Source organism: Culex pipiens, chromosome 3 (genome assembly GCF_016801865.2).
Source record: "Culex pipiens pallens isolate TS chromosome 3, TS_CPP_V2, whole genome shotgun sequence".
NCBI classification, from domain to species: domain Eukaryota; kingdom Metazoa; phylum Arthropoda; class Insecta; order Diptera; family Culicidae; genus Culex; species Culex pipiens.
Window position 1 is genome coordinate 134,793,622 of NC_068939.1, and position 27,130 is coordinate 134,820,751.

The 27,130-nt window shown below is 36.7% G+C and overlaps 1 protein-coding gene across 1 annotated transcript in view; it reads right to left on the reverse strand.

The window, feature by feature from the left end:
* Positions 1-566: 566 nt before the first annotated feature.
* LOC120422098 (uncharacterized) overlaps positions 567-27,130 on the reverse strand; it is a 134,693-nt gene continuing 108,129 nt past the window's right edge. The window contains exons 2-6 of the mRNA XM_052709800.1: positions 15,162-15,394; positions 12,089-12,441; positions 8,106-8,282; positions 1,613-2,090; positions 567-1,528 (exon numbers count right to left, since the gene is read on the reverse strand). Coding sequence (XP_052565760.1) covers positions 809-1,528; positions 1,613-2,090; positions 8,106-8,282; positions 12,089-12,441; positions 15,162-15,394 — 1,961 coding nt within the window. The 3' untranslated portion in view covers positions 567-808. The remainder of the gene's footprint in view (positions 1,529-1,612; positions 2,091-8,105; positions 8,283-12,088; positions 12,442-15,161; positions 15,395-27,130) is intronic.

Sequence of the window (27,130 nt, forward strand, 5' to 3'; positions counted from 1 at the left end):
TACACCGGGTACTTTGTGGTCAGCCTCATGCCGATCATGACAGAAGCAGCAGTTAAACGTGGTCGGTGGACATGGCGAAGGACTCGACTAATCATAGATCTCGGGGCAATTTTTGTTGGGAAGAACAAAAAGTGTTATGCGTTGCATCGGTGAGAAAATTATTGATTGATAAATAAAATAAGTTATAACAAACCGACTATATTACTTTTTATTTATATCCGTTAAAAAATAATGAAATAACCTCCTAAAACTAATGAAAAATCATTTAACGTTTACTACAAAAAACATGTAGAAATCATAGATTGGTTAATTTAGCTTTTACGTGTGAAACACGTAGAATCAACGTGAAATGATCTGGCCAAGCAAATTTCATTTCTACTAGCGTCACCTCGTAAAAGTTACGTGAAAACGCTAGTGGAAAAAAACCACATAGCTTTTCACGTAACTTCAACGTGAATATTTTTTTGAGTGATACTTATAATATGCATTGCACGCTTACTCTGCACGGAGAAAAAAGAGTTCCCAAAATCGTGAACAAGCGTTCATGAAAATGGGAACCACGAACAAAGTGTTCAAATATCATCTGTTGTAAACATTTACTCTGATTTGCTCTAATACACAACAACATCTCCAAAAGTTTCTATCGCACTACTTTGCAACAATGAAACACCAAGTTTTCCTCCAAATAGTGCGTGTTGATTGTTCTATTACTGTGTCATTACTGTCTGTTTATGTGTAGTTAGACCGACTCGTTGGCCATGGGCCGCGTCACGGTGACGGTTGTGGCGTGGGGTACTGCGGCGTGATGCTAGCTGCTCGGCGGTTGCCACGCCGGCTTCGAGCCGTACCGACAGAGGAGCACCTTTTTGAACGCGTCCCGGAACGCCTTGTTGAAGATGGTGTAGAAAATTGGGTTGACCATGCTGCTGGCATAGCCGAGCCACGTGACAACCTCAAACACCCACTGGGCAATCCGGGCCTCACAGTCTTGGCACACGCTCGGCAGCAGGTTCAGCACGAAGAACGGCGCCCACAGGATGACGAAGGTGAAGAACACCACCCCGAGCACCTTGGTGGCCTTCTGCTCTAGCCGAATGATGCGGCCGTGGCGGGACGAGTTCCGCGAGATGACGCTGGAGTTGCGCGAGTGGTGCGACCGGATCGTGGTCTGCCGCTGGAGCAAACACGGCGTCGAGCTGTTCTTCTTCGGACTCCGGCAGTCCGACGCACTGCCGGGGACTCCACCGGGACCGCCCACCACAATCGACGGCGTCCCCTCGGAGTGGTTCCGCAGGGTAGCGGATCGACGCAGGGAAACGGCTGGGGGCTTCGTCGGGGTCAACAGCAGTGAGGTGCGGGCGCCACCGAAGCTGGAACCACGTCGCTGGTGCCGCCGGGAGTCCCACGTGACGACCGAGACGCCCTTCAGGTTGTTGAACTTGCTCTTGCTCGGCGAAACAAGCGCCGAAGCGGGCAGCGTCGACAGGCTGCTCGACGTGGACCGCGTCGAGACGTTGTTGCTGTAGACCTGCGTGGAAAAACATGGACACAAACGGATACATCGTGAGCGATTGAGGATATCGATAATGTCACAAGCATAATGATAAGCTACCTGCGTTTCAAAGTTTGAGATCGAGCTAAAGTTGGACGTCGTCTTGACGATCTTGATCTCGGCCGGCCGGATGCTTTCGTACTTTTGCTGGCTGCAACTCTCGCCAAAATAGGGACACTTGCAGGGCGGTGGCAACCGCAGCGTCACGTTCGTCGTCGTCCCCTCACTGGTCGTCTCGCTTCGGCTGCTGTCCTCGTGGTCGTCGGTGGTCGTCGTCTCTCTGTCCTCCGTCCGGCGGCTCTCCCTCGAACGCCGGATTGCCTCCTGCAGCAGCAGGTCGTCCACCGTAACGTCCCCAGCGCTATCGCCCGGCGGTGGCACCACAAACGGCAAACTCTTGAAGCGCTTCCGGGCGGTCGTCGAGGGCGGGGTCACCGAGTTCCGCCGGTTGATCCACGCCGACGTCGAACTGCGCCGCTTCTTGGGCACGAGCGGCCGCGACGGCGGCGGAACCGCGGCCGGCGTCGAGGATTTTTTCCTGAAAATGACAGCAATAAAATAAAAAGCGAGACAATGAAATTGATATCGCGTTCACACCCAGCAAATAAATTGAATCATAATCTGCAAGGGTTGGTCTTTCTCTCCTTTTCGGGTAGCCTGTTGTGAACCCTTCTCAGAAAAAAAGGTGGTGGCATCTCCCTTGGTAAAGTAGAAAAGGTGTATCAGCGAAAGGGTTTCCCAATTTTCGACTTAAATGGGGCTATGTGGAGTGAATCAACAAAGTTTTGTTTTAAAATATCAGTGTCCGTTTTACCCAACTCCCCTTTGTCGTAGAGGCCTCATATTTTCAATGAGTTCATCTGATCTATACTAACCCGTTAAACACTCTCGCAAAAAAAAAAATCACTCTTGAAGCCCCCTACGAGGCCCCTCCTTCTTATCTTTTTACGAAAATTTAAAATTTCCCCATTCGGCCGATCAGTTTTCTGATATTCTGGAATGAGTTATTGGAAGCATCGCAACTCGCGATTCGCTAGGGCTAACTTCACCAAATGCCAAATAAATTTGGAAGGTGTAATTTTGGAAGGATGAATATTGCCTCTTTTATGATGTAATTTTACCTCAATTATGATGTAATTTTACCTCAGTTTGAAAAATTACAAAAAAAGATGTACTATAGTTATTTCTTTCAAAAAATCTTGTTCTGGCTTTAACTTAAATTTTAAATTTTTTTTCTTGACAAAAATTGTAAAAAATAAACGTTAAATTTACAAATATTTTAAACCCCTTTGCTCAGTTAAGACCTCCTGGAAGAAAAAATCGAGATAGTAGCATTAAAGGTTATAAATGCGTTTTCCCATTCCCCCCGTTCCGCCCACTTGTCGAAAAACTTTCGCCAGATCCTCTGTCAAGTGGAGGGTGGAGCTGCTGCCGCCGCTGCTGGATTTATGACTTGCTCATTAGACGGGACTCGTCCTTTTTCACCCATATTTCATCACTCTTCATTCGACAGAATTTTCGGGAAGTAAAGTAAAAGTAAAGTGAAAACAGTGCTCATGACTCATTTATGTTTTTTAATGCATCACTCTTTTTTACTTCATCCCTCCTGAATTATGTCTTCTACTAAATTAGTTTAAAATATTGATGTGAAAAAAATAAAGTTTTGTTAGATTTTTTCAAATTAGTAATTACTCTCAGAATGTTTAAGTTGTAATCCGGTGGCAAACAATGCAAAGAAAAAGGTTGGTTTGTCAGGAAGGCAGTGAACATAAATGTCACTGCCGAAAGATAAAGCAGAAAAAGAACCGCATTTCATCGTTGTCGTGCTGTCTAGCCGCACGTGCACTTTGGGCCAAATTAAATTAAGAACGCTATTTTGTGCAGCTCACAATGCCTCACCTTCTGACTTTCACAGATCCCCAAAACTCAAATTCAATCCTGAGATATTCAATAAAAACCAGAAAAACTCCGTGCATTGTTGTAACTCTTCACATGGAAAAAAGCCTGAAAATAGCTGTAAGTGCGACAACTGACCAAAAGGATTTCAGGTCAGAACGCATTTGACACACGTACATGCCCGACTACCGTAAACATTTGTAATTATAACTTGGGACCAAATTCAACCAAACTTCGGTACAATGCACAGAATGGTCAACCAAACAAAACGTGTTTGTTATTGTTTACATTGCGTGCACTTGTCTTTGTTTATTCAAGGTCAAACATTGAAACACGTTTTTCTCGGAACGTCAAAGAACGACGTGCGACAAGGTAGCACGACAGCGACGATTTGTGACTGCTGTGCTGAGTGGAACTAGAGCGGACAGTAGACGATAGACAGACCTATAGTTGGCATACGTGATTTATCATTGCCACAGCACTGAAATAGCCCGTACGTCTCTACTTCTGGCAGGACGTAGGGGCTGGGGCATAGTTTTACGGAGATGAATGATTGATTGGATAGGTTTGAGTTCTGGTGATGGGTTTTTCCGACTCCCGTAAGCGAAAACATGGCTTTATATGGATGGAAATAGTCAACAGTTTTACTGACAAGAAACGGCTGTAAACAAGACTGACGGCAGACGAGGCAGATACGCTGTTAGATATTATATTATGGAGTATGTTACACAGCAAAAAATATCTGTGTAAAATCGCATGCAAAAGCATGCACATCACCTTTGTGAGCAAAAGCATGTAATATTGTATGAGAAAACGTGTTCATAAAAAGCATGTACGGATGAAAAAAAGATTATGCACACCCTCAAAAATAACATCAATTTGGTGAGAGCCATATCCAGATTACCAAGTCCGCGCCCCAACCATCTCGGCGATCTCGCCGCTGTGATTTTGTCTGGATCAACACCGATGTAGCTGCAAGTTCCCCATACATCATATACAGTTAATACAGCATACGACGTACGGAAAAACCTACTGGTTCGTCGGCGTTGAACCCAACAATTACAAGACAGTGGGACAGCCGAGATGGTTGGGGCGCGGACTTGGTAATCTGGATATTACTCTCACTTGATTGATGTTATTTTTGGAGGTGCGCGAAATCTTTTTTTTTATCCGTACATGCTTTTTCTGTACACGTTTTCTCATACAATATTAGGAAGCAGCCGTGGCTGACTGGTTACGGTATTTGCTTTGTAAGCGAATGGTTCTGGGTTCGATTCCCATCTGCTCCCAACGAGAAAGTTAAGTACACATAAATTTGAAATGATGAATATGAACGAAAAATTAAAGTCGCTCGAGGCGGGGTTCGATCCTCCGTCCTTTGGATTGGTAAGCAAAAATGCTAACCACTAGGCCATGACGACTTGGTAAGCTAGGACTGGAATTAGGAAGACTGTTACAGAGAGCGAGTTGTGGCGCTATAACCACGGCAAATAGTGTCCAGGGCATTCGTGGAAATACAATGCCCGGAGTATCAAACCCTCTTAGCATGGTGCTCCCAACGAATACAACCAAATCTCGGAGCGTATGGTGGTGTGTCCCCACGCTTCTTCCTCCCCTGTCGATTCAGAATTGTGTTGTTGTTCGAATACTCAGTGCTCAAACTCAACCCAATTACGAGTCATCTCTGCGATACGGCTTTACGCAGTAGGCCTGGCCGCTTTAACGCTTGTGATGTTTCAATGCATTTCGATGCAATGGCGCACTACAAATGTTAATAAATGACAAGAAGAGTGCTAGGCGTCATCTAACCTAAGGCACTCTCCAGGATCCCTTCGAAAGATTGGCTGCGCTAGGGTCTGATTAGATTAGATTAGACACGTTTTCTCATACAATATTACATGCTTTTGCTCACAAAGGTGATGTGCATGCTTTTGCATGCATGAATTGGAATCTCCCGTAAAATTCTGGAAAGTCATTGGAGGCTGTAAAAAATGATTGGTTCTAGGGGAAATATACCCATTTTAAGCCTAATAAGCGGTCGTGTTTGAATGATGCTGGATAATCTGGAGTGTTCCTTGAAATTTACTAAAACCAAGTACACCAACGAGTAGAGCAACTTTTTGTGAACATTTCTGTTTATTTTCACTTTTACTAAAAGTTATTCTATTCCTTTTACAAGCATATAAAAAAAAATATTTCCAAAGTTTATTTTTAATCAGACGAGAATGCATTGGGCCACGCCCATTTTCTATTTTCAGCTTAGTCCTTTTCTCTTTTGGGTCTGCTTAGTGCTGCCAATTATGATGAAATTTTAAGCGAACAATCACGAAAAGTAGCATTTATAGAGAAAGTTTCCTGGCATCACTGGCTCACTCCAACAGGCGCTGCTTCGCTTCTCGCTCGGTTTTCTTCAGCCTTCGATTGGAATGGGTCGTCAAAAGTCAAACTTCAAAAGACTTGGCGCGTTTGTTTTTTTTTTGATGGCGCTTGCTAATTATTTACATGTTTCGAGATTATTTTTCAAGTGAATGACTAACTAATGTTCAAAACAAAATGTTGCCGGTAGTTGGAAGCAATTTCATATCTAAAGCGCTTTGAAAACGTTAGCGCAAGAGACAAGATATTGATGGCGACTTTCGTTAAAAGCAGTTAAGCTCTCATCTTGCGTGTGGATGTGTGTGCCAACAAAATGATGAGAAATGCACTCGCAAAATAGAAATTATGGTCAAAAGTACATAAAATTTGATCTTTTTCGCCAGCGGTGCTGTTGATGGTCAGTTTATAGCCTTAAAGGATTTTTGAAGCTTTAATCGAGCATCAAACTCTCCTTATGACGAAGATAGGTGTTTGATTAGAAAGGGTATATTTCCCCTAATTTATATTCAATAAGCGACGAAATGTTTTAAAGAATAATTGAATTTCAAGCTCGTATCTACCCGTTCCCTCTTTTTATAATCAAAGCAAGCTATAAAGAGAAAAGGATGGCAAGGCATCAATGTGAAAATTTACTAAGCCTACTTATGGCCGGGATCCGTGGTGTAGGGGTAAGCTTGGTTGACTCTCACCCAGTCAGCCTGAGTTCGATCCCAGAAGGTCCCGGTGGCAAATTTTGAGAGGAGATTTGTCTGATCACGCCTTCCGTCGGTCAGGGAAGTAAATGTTGGCCCCGGTCTAACCTAGAGGTGTTAGGTCGTTAGCTCAGTCCAGGTGTAGGAGTCGTCTCCCTGTGTCCTGTCTCGGTTGAGTCGCTGGTAGGCAGTTGGACTTACCATCCAAAGGTCGAATCTCGGAATGGATGGAAACTTAGGTGTAAAAAGAGGTTTGCAATTGCCTCAACAATCAAGCCTTCAGACACCTAGTTTCAAGTAGGAATCTCGCAATCGAGAACGCCAAGGCTAGAGGTAGGCCAAAAAAGAGCGAGCCGTTCAAAGAGCCGGTTCACTGAAAAGAGCGAACGAACCGTGGCTCACAAAAAAAAGAACCGCGGTTCGTTTTTAAACTGCGGTCTTTTGAAAGAACCGTTTCAAGATGGCATAATTTTTAATATAAATATAATTGATTGAATTTCCAAAAAATAGTATTAAATTTGTTGTTGAGAATTGAAAATTCAATTTCAAATAATTCAATGCTTATAAAAAATAATCCCAAATGTAAATGATTTTCTAAACAAAATGAAAAAAACTTTTCATTGACCAACTGATTGTACATTAAAGTATTACCGGAATACAAATTTGAGCATTTAAATTGCATAATTTGTAAAATATTACCAAAAATCTACTCAATAGTTAAGAGATTTTGGAAAAAATAAATCCTTTTGTTCAGTAAAGCGTTTATAGACTATAGCGATTAAATCAGAATGTAGAAAAGAGTTCACAGAATATTTTCTCCAAATAAATATCAGCATTAGTTCAATTCTTGCAGAAATAATCCCAATTTAAAAATTAAAAGCAATTTTTCCAGCATCCTAGATTTAGCTCTGGATGCCTTTCAATTACTCGAATGTTAAGGTTCGAGTAGAAATCTAGACATAGAGACCACCAAGACCTTGGTTTTCAAGAGTATTTTCTCGTTTTCAGTTTTATTTATTTTTAAGTCAAATGTGAAATAATTTATAAAATCACACGATTCTTAAAAAAAACCTTTTCATCCAAATTTTGAAAAAGAGCGAAAGAGCCGTTCAAAAGAGCGGCTCTTTTTAATGAGCGGCTCCTAAAAAAGAACGGTTTTGCCCACCTCTAGCCAAGGCAATGCTGTAGAGCGAATAATTTGATTTGATTTGACTGATGGCCAAGGATGCGAGATGCACAGTTTTGTCTGTGTTTCACAGACTTTTTAGATTGTGCCAGACATTTTTTGAGGTGCACAGACTTTTTAAAATCTTAAATAAATTAATATTTTGTAACAAAAAAGTTGTTGAAACTTATTTCGTTAACCTTCAAATGCTTAAAAACACAATTTCTGATAGATTTCAATGACTGTAAGTTGATATATTTGAATTTTAGACAAACGACAGAATATGGCCTACACATTTTAGCTTGTAAATAAAATAAAATTTCATGAACGAATGCAAATTGCACGATTAATTTCTCTTTTTTTTTTTTTTTTTTTTTTTTGCTGTGTGCTCTTTGCTTCATCTCACACTCATTCGGTTGCATACCTGCAGGGATGTTTTTTCCCGTCCGTCACCGCCGTCAAACCCGGACTGTTGGCACGGTTGGCCACTGAGGAGGCCTCCCCGGCCTTGGCCACGGTTTCCAGGCCCCGCGAGAGTTTCAGCATTTCCTCGCCAAACTGGTGCAGGGCGGTCATCGTTGTGGGCGTTGGCTCCGGAATACTGGGTGGGAAAGAGAAGGAGTAGAAAAAAAAAAACACGAAATAAACTCTCAAAAATAAAAATAAAAATCATTCTTCACCAAACCATTGAGGCTGGCTGTGCAAACTAATTATGGACTGTAAAGCACAATTTTGTGTGGGTAAACAGTCAGTTGAATTGGATTTTTTGAAATTCGAGTATGGAAGTTGCAATAAAAGTAAAATTAACTTTTTGCATACATGAGAATGAGAATGATTTTGGTGAAGAGTAATTCTATGATTCCATGACCCTCTCCAATATCAATTCTAGATTAAATTTTCAAAACAACCTATCCCTCATGGGTTTCCTATACAGATAGGGCCTTTTGAAAATTTAATCGAGAATTATACTTTGAAGACATGTCATCCTACGTTTATAAAACAGCCCGGGAGCATGTTGACAGCTTCCATACAAACTGAGCGTACCTCTTTTTGTGGGCCCAGTGGGCCTAAGATGACGGCCTTCGATATTGTCTAACAAAACTTTAAAAAATGGCGAATAGTTTAAATAAATATAGTTTTTGCCTTGTTTCGGTTTAAAACGACAAAATAAGCAGTCTGAAATCATTTTCTTAAAAAACTTGTTTAAAAATACGCCACGTTCAAATATAAGTCTAGAACAGTTGAAGTGAGCGTGCCGCGAAAACCGTCACGAAAAAAAAAGATTCCCATGCAAATTTTGAGTTGCGTAATTAATGGACGGACTCCGACGAGACCCACTGGCCATCTGTCGGTGAATATGCGCAACTCACGCAAACTGTCATCTTGGGGTCCGGCTGTTATAAAAGCAATGTTTGTGTAGATTGATCCTGTGGTACTCGGGAGCGAGTTGTGGAATTATATCCACGGCAAATAGTGTCCAGGGCATTCGGGGAAATAAAATGGTCCCGGAGCACCAAAACATCTTAGCATGGTGCTCCCAACGAATAAACCAAAAACTCGGAGCGTCTGGTGGTGTGTCTCCTCGCTTCTTCCTCCCCTGTCGATTCAGAATTGTGTTGTATGTACACTCCATGCTCAAGCTCAACCCACTTCAAAAGAATCATGTCTCTGCGATACAAATTTTGCGCAGTAGGCCTGGCCGCTTTAACGTCTGTGATGTTTCAATGCATTCCAGCCGGACCCTAAGATGACAGTTTTCGTGAGTTGCGCATATTCACCGACAGATGGCCAGTGGGTCTCGTCGGAGTCCGCCCATTAAATACGCAACTCAAAATTTGCATGGGAATCTTTTTTTTTCGTGACAGTTTTCGCGGCACGCTCACTTCAACTGTTCTAGACTTATATTTGAACGTGGCGTATCTTTAAACAAGTTTTTTAAGAAAATGATTTTAGACTGCTTATTTTGTCGTTTTAAACCGAAACAAGGCAAAAACTATATTTATTTAAACTATTCGCCATTTTTTAAAGTTTTGTTAGACAATATCGAAGGCCGCCATCTTAGGCCCACTGGGCCCACAAAAAGAGGTACGCTCAGTTTGTATGGAAGCTGTCAACATGCTCCCGGGCTGTTTTATAAACGTAGGATGACATGTCTTCAAAGTATAATTCTCGATTAAATTTTCAAAAGGCCCTATCTGTATAGGAAACCCATGAGGGATAGGTTGACTTATATTTGAACGTGGCGTATCTTTAAACAAGTTTTTTAAGAAAATGATTTTAGACTGCTGAGCAGTTCTCCACGGAATCGGTCTTTTTTCTTTGATATTAATTTTTGTATTTTTTAATCCGGCTGAAACTTATTTGATGCCTTCGGTATGCCCAAAGAATCCATTTTGCATCATTGGCATTGGCTTTTGCACTGTCCATACAAAAATGATATGTGAAAATTCAAAAATCTGTATCTTTTGAAGGAATTTTTTGATCGATTTGGTGTCTGCGGCAAAGTTGTAGGTATGGATACGGACTACACTGGAAAAAAAAACACGGTAAAAAAAATTGGTGATTTTTTTATTTAACTTTTTATCACTAAAACTTGATTAACAAAAAAAAACACTATTTTTTTTTTTTGATATTTTTTAGAAGACATAAAATGCCAACTTTTCAGAAATTTCCAGGTTGTGCAAAACATAATTGACCGAGTTATGATTTTTTTAATTAATACTGATTTTTTCAAAAAATCGAAATTTTGGTCGCAAAAATTTTTCAACTTCATTTTTCGATGTAAAATTGAATTTGCAATCAAAACGTACTTTAGTGAAATTTTGATAAAGTGCATCGTTTTCTAGTTATAGCCATTTTTATGTAACTTTTTTCAAAATAGTCGCAGTTTTTCATTTTTTAAAATTAGTGCACATGTTTGCTCACTTTTGAAAAAAATATTTTTGAAAAGCTGAGAAAATTCTCTATATTTTGCTTCTTTGGACTTTGTTGATACGACCTTTAGTTGCTGAGATATTGCAATGCAAAGGTTTAAAAACAGGAAAATTGATGTTTTCTAAGTCTCACCCAAACAGCCCACCATTTTTCAATGTCGATTTCTCAGCAACTAATGGTCCGATTTTCAATGTTAATATATGAAACATTTGTGAAATTTCCCGATCTTTTCGAAAACAATATTTTCAAAATTTTGAAATCAAGACTAACATTTCAAAAGGGCCAAATATTCAATATTACGCCCTTTTAAAATGTTAGTCTTGGTTTAAAAATTTTGAAAATATTGTTTTCGAAAAGATCGGAAAATTTTACGAATGTTTCATATTTTAACATTGTAAATCGGACCATTAGTTGCTGAGATATCGACATTAGAAAATAGTGGGTTGTTTGGGTGAGACTTAGAAAACATCAATTTCTCATTTTTAAACCTTTGCGTGGCAATATCTCAGCAACTAAAGGGCGTATCAATAAAGTCCAAAGAAGCAAAATATAGAGAATTTTCTCAGCTTTTCAAAAATATTTTTTTCAAAGGTGGGCAAACATGTGCGCTAATTAAAAAAAAATGAAAACTGCGACTATTATCAAAAAGTCACTTAAATATGGATTTAACTTGAAAACGGTGCACTTTATAAAAATTTCACTAAAGTACTTGTTGGCGCCTTTCAGCACCGAATACCGGCGACCTGAGGTATTTCTTCTCGTGTAGTCACGGGTACCTGGATTGAACACCTCCGAACGATCACACCACCTGGCACACACGCACTGATCACCACCTTTGCGGGTCAAAGGCTGGCTGATCTCACTTTGGCCACAAAGCGGACGGATTTGGCACTATTTCGGATCGCGCAAAGAACTCCACAATGCTCTGCTTATTTTGTCGTTTTAAACCGAAACAAGGTAAAAACTTTATTTATTTAAACTATTCGCCATTTTTTAAAATTTTGTTAGACAATATCGAAGGCCGCCATCTTAGGCCCACTGGGCCCACAAAACAGGCATGCCAGATTTTGAAGATTTTCGGGCACATCACAAAAACGCAAATGAGTTTAACTTGATGGCAAAATAATATTTTACAAATCTGTTTTTGGCAAAAGAAGCAAAACATTGTTATCTTTTTCGTGAGTAATTCATTTAATTAAAAATCATCGAATAACATGGCAAAACAATACGTTTGAGCATTGAGCCTGTGCTCGAAAATCTTCAAATGTGGCATCCCTGCCACAAAAAGAGGTACGCTCAGTTTGTATGGAAGCTGTCAACATGCTCCCGGGCTGATGCATTCCTATGCAATGGCGCACTACAGATGTAAATAAATGACAAAAAGAGTGCTGCGCTACTTTTGGGTGTAGTGACGTAAAAGAAAAATCAACGAAAAGCACTAATACTCAGTGGTTAACACCATTCGTTCAATACCTGGACTCGAGCAGCCAGAGGTCGTGATTGTCCAGGGTGGACAGTTCGGTGTCGGTGGACGCGGCCGAGTGGGCGTGATTGGGCGTCGCCGGCAGGCTCAGCTTGATGATTCGTTTCCAGGTGTTACGCCGGTCCAGGGCCGGTGCCTGGCCAAGCCACCCGCTGGACCACCTGGCACCGGTTCCACCGCCGCCGCCCAGCTCCAGACTTTGCTGGGCCAGCAGCCGTACGGTCAGCGTGTACGTAATCAGCATCACGGCCAGCGGGATGTAGAAGCACACGATCGAACCGACCAGCTTGTAGACCGGGTCCGGAATTTGGCACGTGCCCTCCACCAGCACCGACGCGTGGTTCTGAGGCACAGGAGGAAGAGCAAAGAAAAAAGTTGTGTTTAATTGATTGGGAGCTTGATTGAGTTAAATACTGGCCATGAAAGACTTGTTTTGAGACGTGTATTCTAGATTCATACGATACATTGAGTTTATTAATAAAAACGCATAGTAGTTTTTAGTTTTTAGTTTTTAGTTTTTAGTTTTTAGTTTTTAGTATTTAGTTTTTAGTTTTTAGTTTTTAGTTTTTAGTTTTTAGTTTTTAGTTTTTAGTTTTTAGTTTTTAGTTTTTAGTTTTTAGTTTTTAGTTTTTAGTTTTTAGTTTTTAGTTTTTAGTTTTTAGTTTTTAGTTTTTAGTTTTTAGTTTTTAGTTTTTAGTTTTTAGTTTTTAGTTTTTAGTTTTTAGTTTTTAGTTTTTAGTTTTTAGTTTTTAGTTTTTAGTTTTTAGTTTTTAGTTTTTAGTTTTTAGTTTTTAGTTTTTAGTTTTTAGTTTTTAGTTTTTAGTTTTTAGTTTTTAGTTTTTAGTTTTTAGTTTTTAGTTTTTAGTTTTTAGTTTTTAGTTTTTAGTTTTTAGTTTTTAGTTTTTAGTTTTTAGTTTTTAGTTTTTAGTTTTTAGTTTTTAGTTTTTAGTTTTTAGTTTTTAGTTTTTAGTTTTTAGTTTTTAGTTTTTAGTTTTTAGTTTTTAGTTTTTAGTTTTTAGTTTTTAGTTTTTAGTTTTTAGTTTTTAGTTTTTAGTTTTTAGTTTTTAGTTTTTAGTTTTTAGTTTTTAGTTTTTAGTTTTTAGTTTTTAGTTTTTAGTTTTTAGTTTTTAGTTTTTAGTTTTTAGTTTTTAGTTTTTAGTTTTTAGTTTTTAGTTTTTAGTTTTTAGTTTTTAGTTTTTAGTTTTTAGTTTTTAGTTTTTAGTTTTTAGTTTTTAGTTTTTAGTTTTTAGTTTTTAGTTTTTAGTTTTTAGTTTTTAGTTTTTAGTTTTTAGTTTTTAGTTTTTAGTTTTTAGTTTTTAGTTTTTAGTTTTTAGTTTTTAGTTTTTAGTTTTTAGTTTTTAGTTTTTAGTTTTTAGTTTTTAGTTTTTAGTTTTTAGTTTTTAGTTTTTAGTTTTTAGTTTTTAGTTTTTAGTTTTTAGTTTTTAGTTTTTAGTTTTTAGTTTTTAGTTTTTAGTTTTTAGTTTTTAGTTTTTAGTTTTTAGTTTTTAGTTTTTAGTTTTTAGTTTTTAGTTTTTAGTTTTTAGTTTTTAGTTTTTAGTTTTTAGTTTTTAGTTTTTAGTTTTTAGTTTTTAGTTTTTAGTTTTTAGTTTTTAGTTTTTAGTTTTTAGTTTTTAGTTTTTAGTTTTTAGTTTTTAGTTTTTAGTTTTTAGTTTTTAGTTTTTAGTTTTTAGTTTTTAGTTTTTAGTTTTTAGTTTTTAGTTTTTAGTTTTTAGTTTTTAGTTTTTAGTTTTTAGTTTTTAGTTTTTAGTTTTTAGTTTTTAGTTTTTAGTTTTTAGTTTTTAGTTTTTAGTTTTTAGTTTTTAGTTTTTAGTTTTTAGTTTTTAGTTTTTAGTTTTTAGTTTTTAGTTTTTAGTTTTTAGTTTTTAGTTTTTAGTTTTTAGTTTTTAGTTTTTAGTTTTTAGTTTTTAGTTTTTAGTTTTTAGTTTTTAGTTTTTAGTTTTAGTTTTTAGTTTTTAGTTTTTAGTTTTTAGTTTTTAGTTTTTAGTTTTTAGTTTTTAGTTTTTTAGTTTTTAGTTTTTAGTTTTTAGTTTTTAGTTTTTAGTTTTTAGTTTTTAGTTTTTAGTTTTTAGTTTTTAGTTTTTAGTTTTTAGTTTTTAGTTTTTAGTTTTTAGTTTTTAGTTTTTAGTTTTTAGTTTTTAGTTTTTAGTTTTTAGTTTTTAGTTTTTAGTTTTTAGTTTTTAGTTTTTTGTTTTTAGTTTTTAGTTTTTAGTTTTTAGTTTTTAGTTTTTAGTTTTTAGTTTTTAGTTTTTAGTTTTTAGTTTTTAGTTTTTAGTTTTTAGTTTTTAGTTTTTAGTTTTTAGTTTTTAGTTTTTAGTTTTTAGTTTTTAGTTTTTAGTTTTTAGTTTTTAGTTTTTAGTTTTTAGTTTTTAGTTTTTAGTTTTTAGTTTTTAGTTTTTAGTTTTTAGTTTTTAGTTTTTAGTTTTTAGTTTTTAGTTTTTAGTTTTTAGTTTTTAGTTTTTAGTTTTTAGTTTTTAGTTTCTCAACATGAAAAATTTAGATAGGCAAAATATAATGATAGAAGGTGGTGGAATAGGCCAAATACTATCAAAAACAAACATAAACTAAACAAGATAAACGCAAGTAAAAAAACTAAAAATAAAACAAGAATAACTTAAAACTAGAGAAGTTAAGTTAGAAGTAAACTAGAACAAAAGTTGCTCAATATGACCTCCTGAATATGGGAGTAATAAAAATTTTCGAAAAAAAAATTGGGCAGTAGAGGGTTAGCGAGGACAGATTTCTTGCAGATTCCGATATTCTTCCATGCAAATTGGGTGTAATTCAATTCAACTGTGTAAAATTGTGTTTGATTTTCTCTCCTTAAAAAAAAAAACTCATTACGGTAACGCACTACACGTCTGTGCGTGCACACATTGTTTAGTAAAGCAATCAGGTATCACGGTGTGGAGTATCATAGGATCAGGGTTGGGGTCAAAGGTGTGTTTGCAACAGGATTTGCACTAATTACGGGAGCAAATTACCCATAGGGTTAAAGTTCCCCTAATAAAATCAACAACAACAACAACAACTTTCACTAATTACCTTCGAGTACATCAGACTGAGCGGCAGGCTCATCGCAATCGACAGCAGCCAGACGAAGCTGATTTTGAGCACGACCCGCTTCCGGGTTTTGTTCCGACCGAATCGCATCGGGTACCGCAGCGACAGGTATCGATCCACCGAGATGGTACACAGGTGCATGATGCTGGCGGTGCAGAACAGCACGTCCAGACAGATCCACACCAGACAGTACTCGGACTGCAGTGGAAAGTAGCCTGCAAGAGAAATGGGGGAAGGGGAGAACCAACAGTCAGTTTATCGTAGACCACTTTGCTGCTATTGCAGAAAACAAACATTAAATTGTGGAAAGTCTTTAAGTCGTTTTGAACTAGGAGGACTAGGATTTTAAGTTCTGTTCTGAATTTGATTTGGCAATTAACATTTGAATATTTGAAAAACTGTATCTAAAGAAAAGATTTCCTGATCGATTTGGTTTCTTCGGCAAAGTTTTAGGTTGTGTTTAGTACTTTTTAGAAAAAAAAATCACGACTCTTCATTTCTCTTTAATCGCAAAGTAACCTTTTGAATGAAAAATTTGGACATTTTGAAATGTTGGGTAGAAAATTTCACAAATTTATCATTTACATTTAAAATCGAATTATCAATTTCCAAGATATCAAGAGTTGAAAAATGAGGGTTTATTAAATGCCACTGAGAAGCAAGGGTCCTGATTGCTAAAAAAAAATACTCATTCACTCGCGACCACAAATCTAACGCGACGAAAAACTGCTCTGACCGTTTCCTACCGTTTGTGTTGTTTTTGTAATGTCGCTCAAAGCTGAGTCGAAATATTTGCGATCGGCTTTGTTTAACTCATTTATTAAACTGCTTAAAATCAATGTCATCAAACATGTTTGCAATTTCGTCACATTTAAAAGCAATTTCCACCCTGCCAAATACAAATTTACGGCAAACTGTGGTAATGCAGACCAAAAGAGCGCCGCGCTGGTATGTTGTTAGATTCTCTCCTCTCTGAACGTATTCGTGTGTGACTCGGGTCGACGGACGGACGTAGGCAAAGAAATTCACGAAGTATTTGTGTCGCTAGGTGATTGAGCGATTGAGCAAGTCGCTAGCAGCCTGAGAGTCGTGTTCGCTCGCGAATGGTTGCGAGCTCCAGTCGGCAAAGATTCGCTCGGCAATGAGCGAATTATTCCTGATCTTTGAACCTAAAATCAGGACCCTTGCTGAGAAGAACTCATTTTCACTCAACAATTTAAATTCAAAGAGGCTTTAGCTCAGCAATCAGCTGTGCGGTCAACAAAGTCAAACAAAACAAAATGTAGGAAATATACTCAGCTCTTCAAAAATATTTTATGCTTGGGTTCTTTTTTAACAAAGTATTTTAAATGGCAAAAAGTAATTTATGAATCTATTTATTTAACAAAATGATTGCTAAAGTTCTTAAAAAATAAACATATGATTGGTAAGGCATATGGAGGCCTACAGACTTAAAGGGTGCATCTTCAAATTACTGCCGTATGAAGGGCCAAAAGGGGATGATTGAACGCGAACAAGCAAAATCACCCACGGTGTCCTCAGGGGAAGAGAATCTTCTTCCGACAGTAACCTCCAATAACTCCGAAAAAAGTCTGACAAAGCTGAAAAACAGGGCTCGCACCCTGTTGGGGGCCTAAAAGGGCGCGGCAGACAGCTGGAAACTGACAGAGGTCAATAGATGTAGTAATTGGACAATCCTTAAGAATTGTACAAATATTAAACAATTTCTCCCTTGTGACGTACTTCTGGTCTTCCACTATGCACACCCAGTCTGCGCCATTACAGCATACTGTCCACTGCCCTGATGCTCCCTCCCCAATCCACGGCTTTGATTCTAACTACTGATGAAAAGTAAAATCATAGATGAGAAAAGGTCAATGCGGATGGAGAGCAAATCGAGCTCAGTATCCCCTCACAAAGACTGGTAGTAAGTGTGAAAAAAGCAATGAAAAAGTAAAAAAAGATAAGAAAAAAATGAAAAGATGGAATGTCAATTTTGAGTTATTGATGCAGTTTGGTTCAAAATCGTGTGCTCTTTCAGAAAAGCCTACAACATCCAGTACTTTGTTCTAGAAATCAGTAGGAAATACAGTTTTTCCACGAATACTTAACACGTGACTTTTATGCGAACATGGGCAGTTAAATTCTTAAAAATCTTATAATCTTGAAAAACTTTATAATCTATAAATACTTTAAATACTTTAAATACTATAAATACTATAAATACTATAAATACTATAAATACTATAAATACTATAAATACTATAAATACTATAAATACTATAAAAACTATAAATACTTTAAATACTTAAAAAACTTTAAGCATTTTTAATACTTCAAATACTTTGAAGTTTTTAAAACTTCAAATATTTAAAATCCTTGAAGAATTTAAATACCTTAAATACTATAAATACTTTTAAAACTTAAAATACTCAAAAAAACTTTTAAAACATTTTATTCTTTGAATACTGTGAATGAATTGAATACTTTTAATGCTTTTAATACTTTAAACATTTTGAATACGGTAAACCGAGGTGACTTTGATAGGATTTCAATTTGTTTTTAGAATATTTTCCAACAGGTAAGGTTTTTCTCAAGATTATTATTTTTAAAACATGTACTGGGGTAGACCACACAAGGTCCATGCACTATTTCGGAAAAAAAAGTTTTTTCAATAATGTTTAGATAAATAGTTACGTTAAAATTCTTAGTTTTAATTCCGGGGTGACTTTGATAGTCATAGTTTTTCTTGTTAAAATCATATTTAAGATGTTCAAACTTTATTTGTACGCTAAATGTACCATCACTAAAGTAGCTGATACAGTTTTTAAGAAAAAAAATCAATGTTTATATTTAGTTAACTAAGTGTATAAGCTTTTAAGTAAAATACATATAAATTTTAGGTAAAATTGTTAAAAAGTCGGAATTTTGCCTGAAACTAGTTTTGTTTATAAAATTATCGATTTATATTGCATTTTATAGTGAATCACAATCACAAGTTTTCACATTTTACGTAAAATTTGTTCAACTGAAATTGCCTATTAATTGAGAGATTTTTTTTAATTGTGTTTCAAAAACACATATTATTTATTATTTACAAACTTTTTTAACCTTCTCTTAGTGGAAAATTGTCCAAAGAATCCGAAAATGCATTCCGTTTTTCGATTGAAAATCATGTTCATTGAGAAAATCATGACACTTTAAGAAGTTTAAAATAATGACTTTCATCAACATTTTCTTAACTATAGTTAACTAACTTTTTAAACTTGTCAAAATTTTATGAAAAGTTCTTCTTGAGGTACTTTGAACACTTCTCTACCACGGTCAGTATGTTTATAATCCATTCCTTACGTATTTTAATTGTACTCTTCATTTTGCGGAAAAATCGCAAACCTATCAAAGTCACCCCGGCTATCAAAGTCACCCCGTTTTACGGTACTATAAATATTTTAGGTACTTAAGAGCGAGTCCACGCCTTTGTATGGGACGTCGTTTCACAAATTTGCCTGAAATTTTCAGGGGTTGTTTGTACATATAAAACTAGCATCTGGCCAAAATATGATCACTCTAGGTCAACGGGAAGTGGGGCAAATCGAGACACAAAATTTAAAGGTTCAAAAACGTCAAAAATCTAAAAAAAGCTTTAACTTAGACAAAATTCAATTTTATTTCTGAATTCAAAATCGGGACACAAAATTAACTTTCATTTTTTAAAGGGTTTAAATGGATGAAAATAAACATTTTTATGCATGTTTGTATTGTGAAATTGTCTCCGGAACATGAATATGATAAAATTAACACCAGAAAATGGGATCGAAGGGTTCCTCCGAGCAAAAAGTTACAACCAAAAAATTCACTAAAAGTAAAAGTGCCTATTTAATATGTTAAACAGCCTTACCCAAAGCGTTCTCAGTCTCAGATGGTAGTCCCAAATGTCCCCTTCAAGCTGCAGGTCGAACCGAGTTGATATCTGGATGGAACACTTTTTTATTTGAGTTTGAAAATTATGCAATTTTTTCACTAAAATGCCAATAACTCTCTTTAGATTTAACCAATTGGGATGCTTCACCCGGCATTTTGTAGAAGTTTTTAAGCCCTTTCAGATGCATTTTGAATTTTTAAATTAAATTGAATTTTGCGAAAGTTACAGCCTTTTTAAGGTTTTTGACGTTTTTGAACCTTCAAACTTCGTGTCCCGATTTGCCCCACTTCCCGTTGACCAAGAGTGCTCATATTTTTGCCAGATGCTAGTTTTATATGTACAAACAACCCCTGAAAAATTCAGGCAGATTGGCGAGGTCGATGCGACATGGGTATGCTTTGCTCGAGGACTAGCTCTTAAAATTCTTAAAACTTCCAATACTTAAATACTTGAAACACTTTTAAAACATTTATTTTTCTCAATACTTAAAATGCATTCCAAATTTCAAATGAAATGAGAAATTGTGGAGCCGATGGAGAGCATATCGAGCTCAGTAACCTCTTAAAAAACATCAATATAGCAAAATATTCAGCACACTACTTCATTAATTTCAAATGATTGTAACTACCTCCTTATCACCCACACATCTTTTTTCAAATATGTAAACAAATTGGAATTTCAAAATTGATAAAAACGGACGTTAATAAATAAATGAATGTCGCCTAAATTTTAATCGGTTTTATGATTTTGAAATTAAGAATAATTTTACTCTGAATAAAAGTTGTATCTGTTTTATAGCAGAAACATTTTGAACAAAAGTTTGCCATCTGTTTAACTTTATTATATTCAAATCATAAAATCAGAAAAACAAACAGAATTATTTCCAATATCAACCACAACTTAAACAGAGTTCCTATAACAAATTAATAATTTTATTTAAAAAAAAACATATCATGTGAAATTTTTTGTACAACGCTGAACATTTTAATTGAGCAAAACCAATCAAAACCAGTGCGGATTCGAAAAAATAATAATAAAAAATAAGAAGGCCATGGAACCTTGACAAAAACAAATTAAAAAAAAAGTCGTTGCCTTGGCTTGGCATCTATGACAAAAGTGTTTAAATAAGAAAAATTGAACTTCCTCACCGAAATTCTGCTGTATATCCGCGACCTTATCCCGTTCCAGTCGATCCGTCCAACAGCTTCGACTGCACCAGGGTTTCCCACACCATCGCCATCGGACTCTTAACAGTACCGATATCCATCTTCTTTCAAACTACCAAAGGTCACGATCCCATGAACGGCACTCTTCAAAAACTTCCAACGCTCTTAGTTTCTTTTTCAAACACTAATTCATTTGCAGGGGCACTCCTCCTCATCCTAGGAGAATTAACGGTACACGGGGGACCACGAAACGGAACCGACAACTTTGAATTACAAAATCTTTTTTGATTTTTACTGAAAAATCTTTTTTTCAGCCAAATTGACGCGAGCCAAGAAGAAAGGGGAGACGTGGTAGAGAGAAAATGACATCGCTGGGAATCACGAGACACAAGAAGAGATCTCACAAGCTACATTGACGGCCGCTATACTCTCGGATGTTTTCAATTGATAGCTTTTCTATCACTCATTTGCAACACTGATCAAGACTAACATGTTAAAAGGGCCAAATATTCAAAAAAACGGTCCGGAATCGGTGGTGCAGTGGGTAAGCGTGGTTGCCTCTCACCCCAGTTGGACTTGGTTCGATCCCAGGCGGTCCCGAAAAAACTTCGGTTCGGTCCCAACTGTTGTCGGCCCTTCGGGAGCGTTCTTTCATTAAGTAACGCAGTTGGGAGGCCGTGTTACGCTCCATACATTTTTTTTTGAAAATTTGTATAGAAATTTTGTTACGAGGGAGGGGGGGGGGCGGTTTAAAATCATTTTTTGCGTTAGGTAATAAAAGAACGCTCATTTACAAATGAGCCGGCACACCCAAGTAACATTTAGGCTTTATCATATAAAAGCTATCAGCCAAAACCTACATCAAAACCACTTAGTCGTAACAGCCTCCTCAGAATCCCGATAAAACTCCCTTAAAACCCAAAAGGACCTCAGCAGCAATTTGAGACGGCCTAATCCTAACAACATCCTCAAAGCCTTGATTAAACCTAGTTAGGGGTTATGGAAAAATGACATTTCATACGTCTTCAAACGTCTTATGCCAAAAAGGTTTTATTTTGCCAAAAAATAAGTCTTTGTCTTGCCAAATGATAAAATAGAGATGTTGTGCCAAAATGGCGATGATAAGTGATAGATATTGGAGGTAATCAAAATAATTTTAAAGCTTATTTTTTGCAATTGGTGGCTCAAATTCAGCTGCGCTTAAAATGTTATTGATAATGTAGGGGAGATAGGGCCAAAAAATCAACTCGCTTCACCAAAAATCATTGTTTTGAAATCTGAATAAAAAATATTTTACCGCAATTCTTAAAAAAAATGTTTTAATTATTATTTAACATCTATCGCTATATTAAATATATCAGAAATTAAGCATAAATGTGTGTTTACGTCAAATTTTAATGAATAATTCTGAACCAGCTCACACGAAATCGGGAAAAGTTGCCCCGACCACTCTTCGATTTGCGTGAAACTTTGTCCTAAGGGGTGACTTTTGTCCCTGATCACGAATCCGAGGTTCGTTTTTTGATATTTCGTGACGGAGGGGCGGTACGACCCCTTCTATTATTGAACATGCGAAAAAAGAGGTGTTTTTCAATAATTTGCAGCCAGAAACGGTGATGAGATAGGCATTTGGTGTCAAAGGGACTTTATGTAAAATAAGACGCCCGATTTAATAGCGTACTCAGAATTCTGAAAAAACGTTTTTTCATCGAAAAAAAAATTAAAAAGTCTTAAAAATTCCCCCATTTTCCGCTCCTAGAATGTAATTTTTTTTGGAACATGGCATTTTATGGGAAATTTAATGTACTTTTTGAATCTACATTAACCCAGAAGGGTCATTTTTTCATTTAGAACAAAATTTATCATTTTAAAATTTCGTGTTTTTTCTAACTTTGCAGAGTTATTTTTTAGAGTGTAACAATGTTCTACAAAGTTGTAGAGCAGATAATTTTTGAAATATAAATATAAGGGGTTTGCTCATAAACATCATGAGTTATCGCGATTTTAAATATTTAAAAAGAAATAAATCAAGACTAACATTTTAAAAGGGCCAAACATTGAATATTACGCCCTTTTAAAATATTAATCTTGGTTTAAAAATTCTGAAAATGTTTTTTTCGAAAAGATCGGAAAACTTCACGAATGTTTCATATTTTATCATTGAAAATCGGACCATAAGTTGCTGAGATATTGACATTAGAAAATGGTGGGTTGTTTGGGTGAGGCTTAGAAAACATAAATTTTCCTGATTTTAAACCTTTGCATGGCAATATCAAAGTTCAAAAAAGCGAAATATAGAGAATTTTCTCAGCTTTTCAAAAATGTTTTTTTTTTTTCAAAAGTGGGCAAACATGTGCACTTATTTAAAAAAAATAAAAACTGCGTTTCACTTTAGTATTTTTTGATTGCAAATTTGATTTTACATCGAAAAATGAAGTTGAAAAATTTTTGCGACCAATATTTAGAATTTTTGAAAACTCAGCATTCATTCAAAAAATCATAACTCAGTCAAAGATTTTTTGCACAACCCGGAAATTTCTGAAAAGTTGCCATTTGATGCCCCCTAAAACATATAAAAAAATAAAAAATTAAAATAGTGTTTTTTTTACAAATTTAGTGACAAAAAGTTAAATAAAAATTCACCATTTTTTTACCGTGTATCTTTTCTTTCCAGTGTAGTCCATATCCATACCTACAACTTTGCCGAAGACACCAAATCGATCAAAAAATTCCTTCATAAGATACAGATTTTTGAATTTTCATACATCATTTTTGTATGGCCAGCTGCCAAATTTGTATTGAAAATTGTCCATATAAACTAACGATGCAAAATGGCTTCTTTGGGCATACCGAAGGTACCAAAAAAGTTTCAGCCGGATTAAAAAAATACAAAAATTAAAATTGAAGAAAAAAGACCGATTTCGTAGAGAATTGCTCAAATTATTGAAAAACACCTCTTTTTTCGCATGTTCAAAAATGAAAGGGGTCGTACCAGGGCCCCGGCGATTGCCTAATATGAGCTACCGAACAACATTGGCAATATGGCGTCGTTTGTTTACAAACATGAGATTGTTTGTGGACGAACCGAAAAATTTACTTTTTTGTAAAAAAATCTATAACCATTGTGCAATAACATTAAGTCTTACAAAACAGACAAAATTTCGTTAAATTCTAGACCAGAATTTGTTTTATTATTATTTTTTTAATTTAAACCGCTTTCATCGCGATTCTAATCAAGATTGCACATAAAATCATCGTGCCTTTAGTGTATCTTTAGTTTTCACATCGATTCGCTGTAGATTCGCGTTTAAATTTTGAAATTTAGCATAAATTGAAATAAATTGCAAAATTCCCAACTTCAGCCATGTGCAACAATTTCCACATCACCCATGCGGGAAACCGATAATGGGGTAATTCATGCGTTCCAAACTGTCAAAATTCCAAAACGTCATTGCCAATCTTCGGTTCGCTGCTTTTGTTCGTGTTTGAAGTTTCGGGCCGAGACTCTGGGTCGTACCGCCCCTCCGTCACGAGATATCAAAAAACGGACCTCGGATTCATGATCAGGGACACAAGTTACTCCTTAGGACAAAGTTTCACGCAAATCCAAGAGGGGTCGGGGCAACTGTTGTGTGAGTTGGCGGAGATTTTTTTTTTCAACCAGAACACGCGTTTAGTGCCATATTTTTGCACTGCTTATTGGCCGCGTTAAACTTTCAAAACACCTTATTGAATGCCATTTAGCTTTTACTGTCAGAAGGTTTTATGTCCGAAGCATAAAACCTTGTTAGAACCTACTAATTAGCTCTTGCTTATTGGTTGCAATGAATGCCCAAATAAAACTATAAAGCAATCAAGATGCTACCATAAAACCTCCAAAAAACGAGGTGGTGGCTAGTTGGTTTAAAATGTTACACACTGGCATGACTAAGTGGCATCGATTTTCAGGACCTATGGGTTCTTGATCATAGTTCTCTCCCGTTGTCGTCCATTGTGTGATGCTGGGGAGAGAAGGGGGATGGGGGGGGGGGGGAGAGCTTTTCCACGGTTCAGCAACGGACCGAAACAAGCAAGCAAAGCAAGTAAACACACAAACATCCCACTCCAGCGGGCAGTCTGGGTCTGGACCAGAGCTTTATTGGTAACGCTAGGTTTTGGGGGGTGTTGGAATGGGCCCGGGGGACAACTACCCGATCTGATGGAACTGGTATGAAATCTATCGATGGCCTGTTGTGAGGATTGAATGCTTTTTAAGGTTTTTAACTTTGGATGGAACAAAAATAAAACGGTAAAAAAAAGGTTTTTTTTTCAACTGCAACAGCCGATGTTTATATTTTAAATAAAATCGACGTTTTGTAAAATCAGTTTCTAAAGTTTGTTTTATTAAGGCAACAAGGATCATTTGCCAAACTTGTACTTCCCCTGACTCGGGATGTTTTGCGGAATCGCCATGAGTTATTTCTGTTGCATTCTCTCTCTCACCCTCTCTCTCACTCTCTCTCTCTCTCTCTCGTTCCTTCCCCTGTCCCACCGGCCTCACGCTCCTCATTGTTCACGGCAGGGTTGCCAGGTTGCCAGATAAATCTGGGAATGCCAGATTTTTCAAGTGTCAGCCAGAATAAAGATTCATGCTTCTCAGTGCCAGATATTGACAGATTTTGCCAGATTTTTTACTTTATGCCCATTTTGTACAACTTTTTGATTAAAATGAAAAAAAATAAATGAAAATCAAAAATATTAGAATGTGTTTTTCTTAAAGAAAAAGTATATTCTTCCTTTTTTATGCCTAAAAAACAGTTAAAACATCTGAATTTTACAAACTTTTGAATTCATTCATATCCTCTTCCATCTTTACCATTGAGATTTGTTAGATTTTCGTCTGCCAGATTTTTCCAGATTTTGGATCGATACTTTGCCAGATTTTTTAAATTTTGACCTGGTAACCCTGGTTCACGGCCACTTTCTGTGGGGCTGGCTCTTAATTTCCCACCCCCGCAAATTCGCAACCCAGCTTCCCACAGCCAAGCGGTACGACGAGGTTTTCGTGGAACCAGAGTCGAAATAATAAATATTATGTTTGGAAATTGATTTTCATTCATGCGATTTTAATGATACAACATCCCCACCCGAAACCCAATTCCGCACAGGGCGGGTCCTCGTAATCCAAACCACAGCACCGAGGGGATTAAGAGGATCGAGGCTTTTCATGAGAGGGGGAAGGAGAATGGGCGGGGGTGGTCGTACGGTTATAATTGGAACACGACAGGAACGGGTTTAGTGACACGCCGAGAGGTCACTCCGGGAGTTCTACCCATAAATTTGCTCCGAATAGATGGATTGTGTCCCATTAGGAAATGAAAACGGTGCATTTCACTGGATTTAGATTTGTCAGTAATCTTAAAGGTTTGTTTTACAAAAAAACGGCAAAAACCGATTCAATTGAGAAGTGATGACATTTTCGAAAACAACATTCGAAAATCTGTTTTTTGGGAAGGGATTTTATGATCGATTCAGTGTCTTTAGCAAAGTTGATTTAGGAAAAATCACAAAAAAGTTATATTTTCGATGATATCAAACTAGTTGAAGCTGCGATATTAAGATTTATAACAATCGTGAGCAATGTTTCAGTAAAGGGGTCCTTCTTGAAACTTTAAGAACAGTTGTATCTTAACAGTACACATCAATTGGGGAAGTTGTTGTCTTCTTCTATCAAAATTGTTGCATTTACAGACGCTATCCAGAAACAATTTGATTCTTATCTTATCCAATATCATCGAACAGAAAGGCAGCGAGTCCGAAGAAAGCATCCCACCCAAATTCTTTCTTATCATTATCCTTCGGGAGGTCGCGCTATTGTACTTTGTACACAACTCTTGATAATTGTTGAAAAACAATATCTTTTCTTTTTTCAAAATGCGTGAAACCCAAGTGTATGCTCAAGTTACACATTTTTCTATAAGAAAACTTATGAAAAGTCATATTTCTGGAGAAAAACCTATTTTTAATGATTTTTTGAAGAAATTTCTTTTTTGATGCGTGTACAATAGGGTGCCCAGAATATGGGACTTTTTCTCAAAACCTCGCTCCACAAGCTGAATATTGTTTCTTGAGCTATTTTAGCACTTTGGGCCAATTATGAGCAAAATCGGTCAACATTTACCCATTGATACTCGAAGGTGAGGTTTGCATGGGAAAAATCGAAAAAATGTATGGAAAACCCTATTTTCTAACGGTTTGGTCTGCACGGTGCGCTACTTCCATCCAAATATTCCCAAAAGTGAGATTCTTATTGAAAATTCAAAGCTCTACAACTTTGTAGAACATACAAAAGCTGTAAAACTTGATCCTGAAAAGTTATTACAACTTTAGGCTCGGGTATCAATGGGTTAATCTCATCCAATTTCGCTCAAAATTAACACATTTGCTTAAAATAACCCAAAACACCGTTTTCCGCTTGTGGAGCAGGGGTTCATTTTTTCTGGGCACCCTAGTGTACAAAGTACACCGGCGCGACTGCTCGTGTGAGCTGCTTTTGTGCAAATATAAAATATTTGCAGTAATTTGAAAATAATTCTTAAACTAATGCTCTAAGAGCATGAGCATGAGCATGGTTGACTGCCAAAGAGCTGCTACTCCGTTATTGACGGATCAGCTGAAGTTACACAATGAACATACAGATGAATAGTGGGAGCTAATCATCCTCACTGTATAACCCCTGAAGATCTCTGCTTTAAGAGCGAGTTTTTCACCAATGTGTAACAGGTCGTATCGAGGTGCTCCGATTTGGATGAAACTTTCAACGTTTGTTTGTCTATACAAGAGATGAACTCTTGCCAAATATGAGCCCTCTACGACAAAGAGAA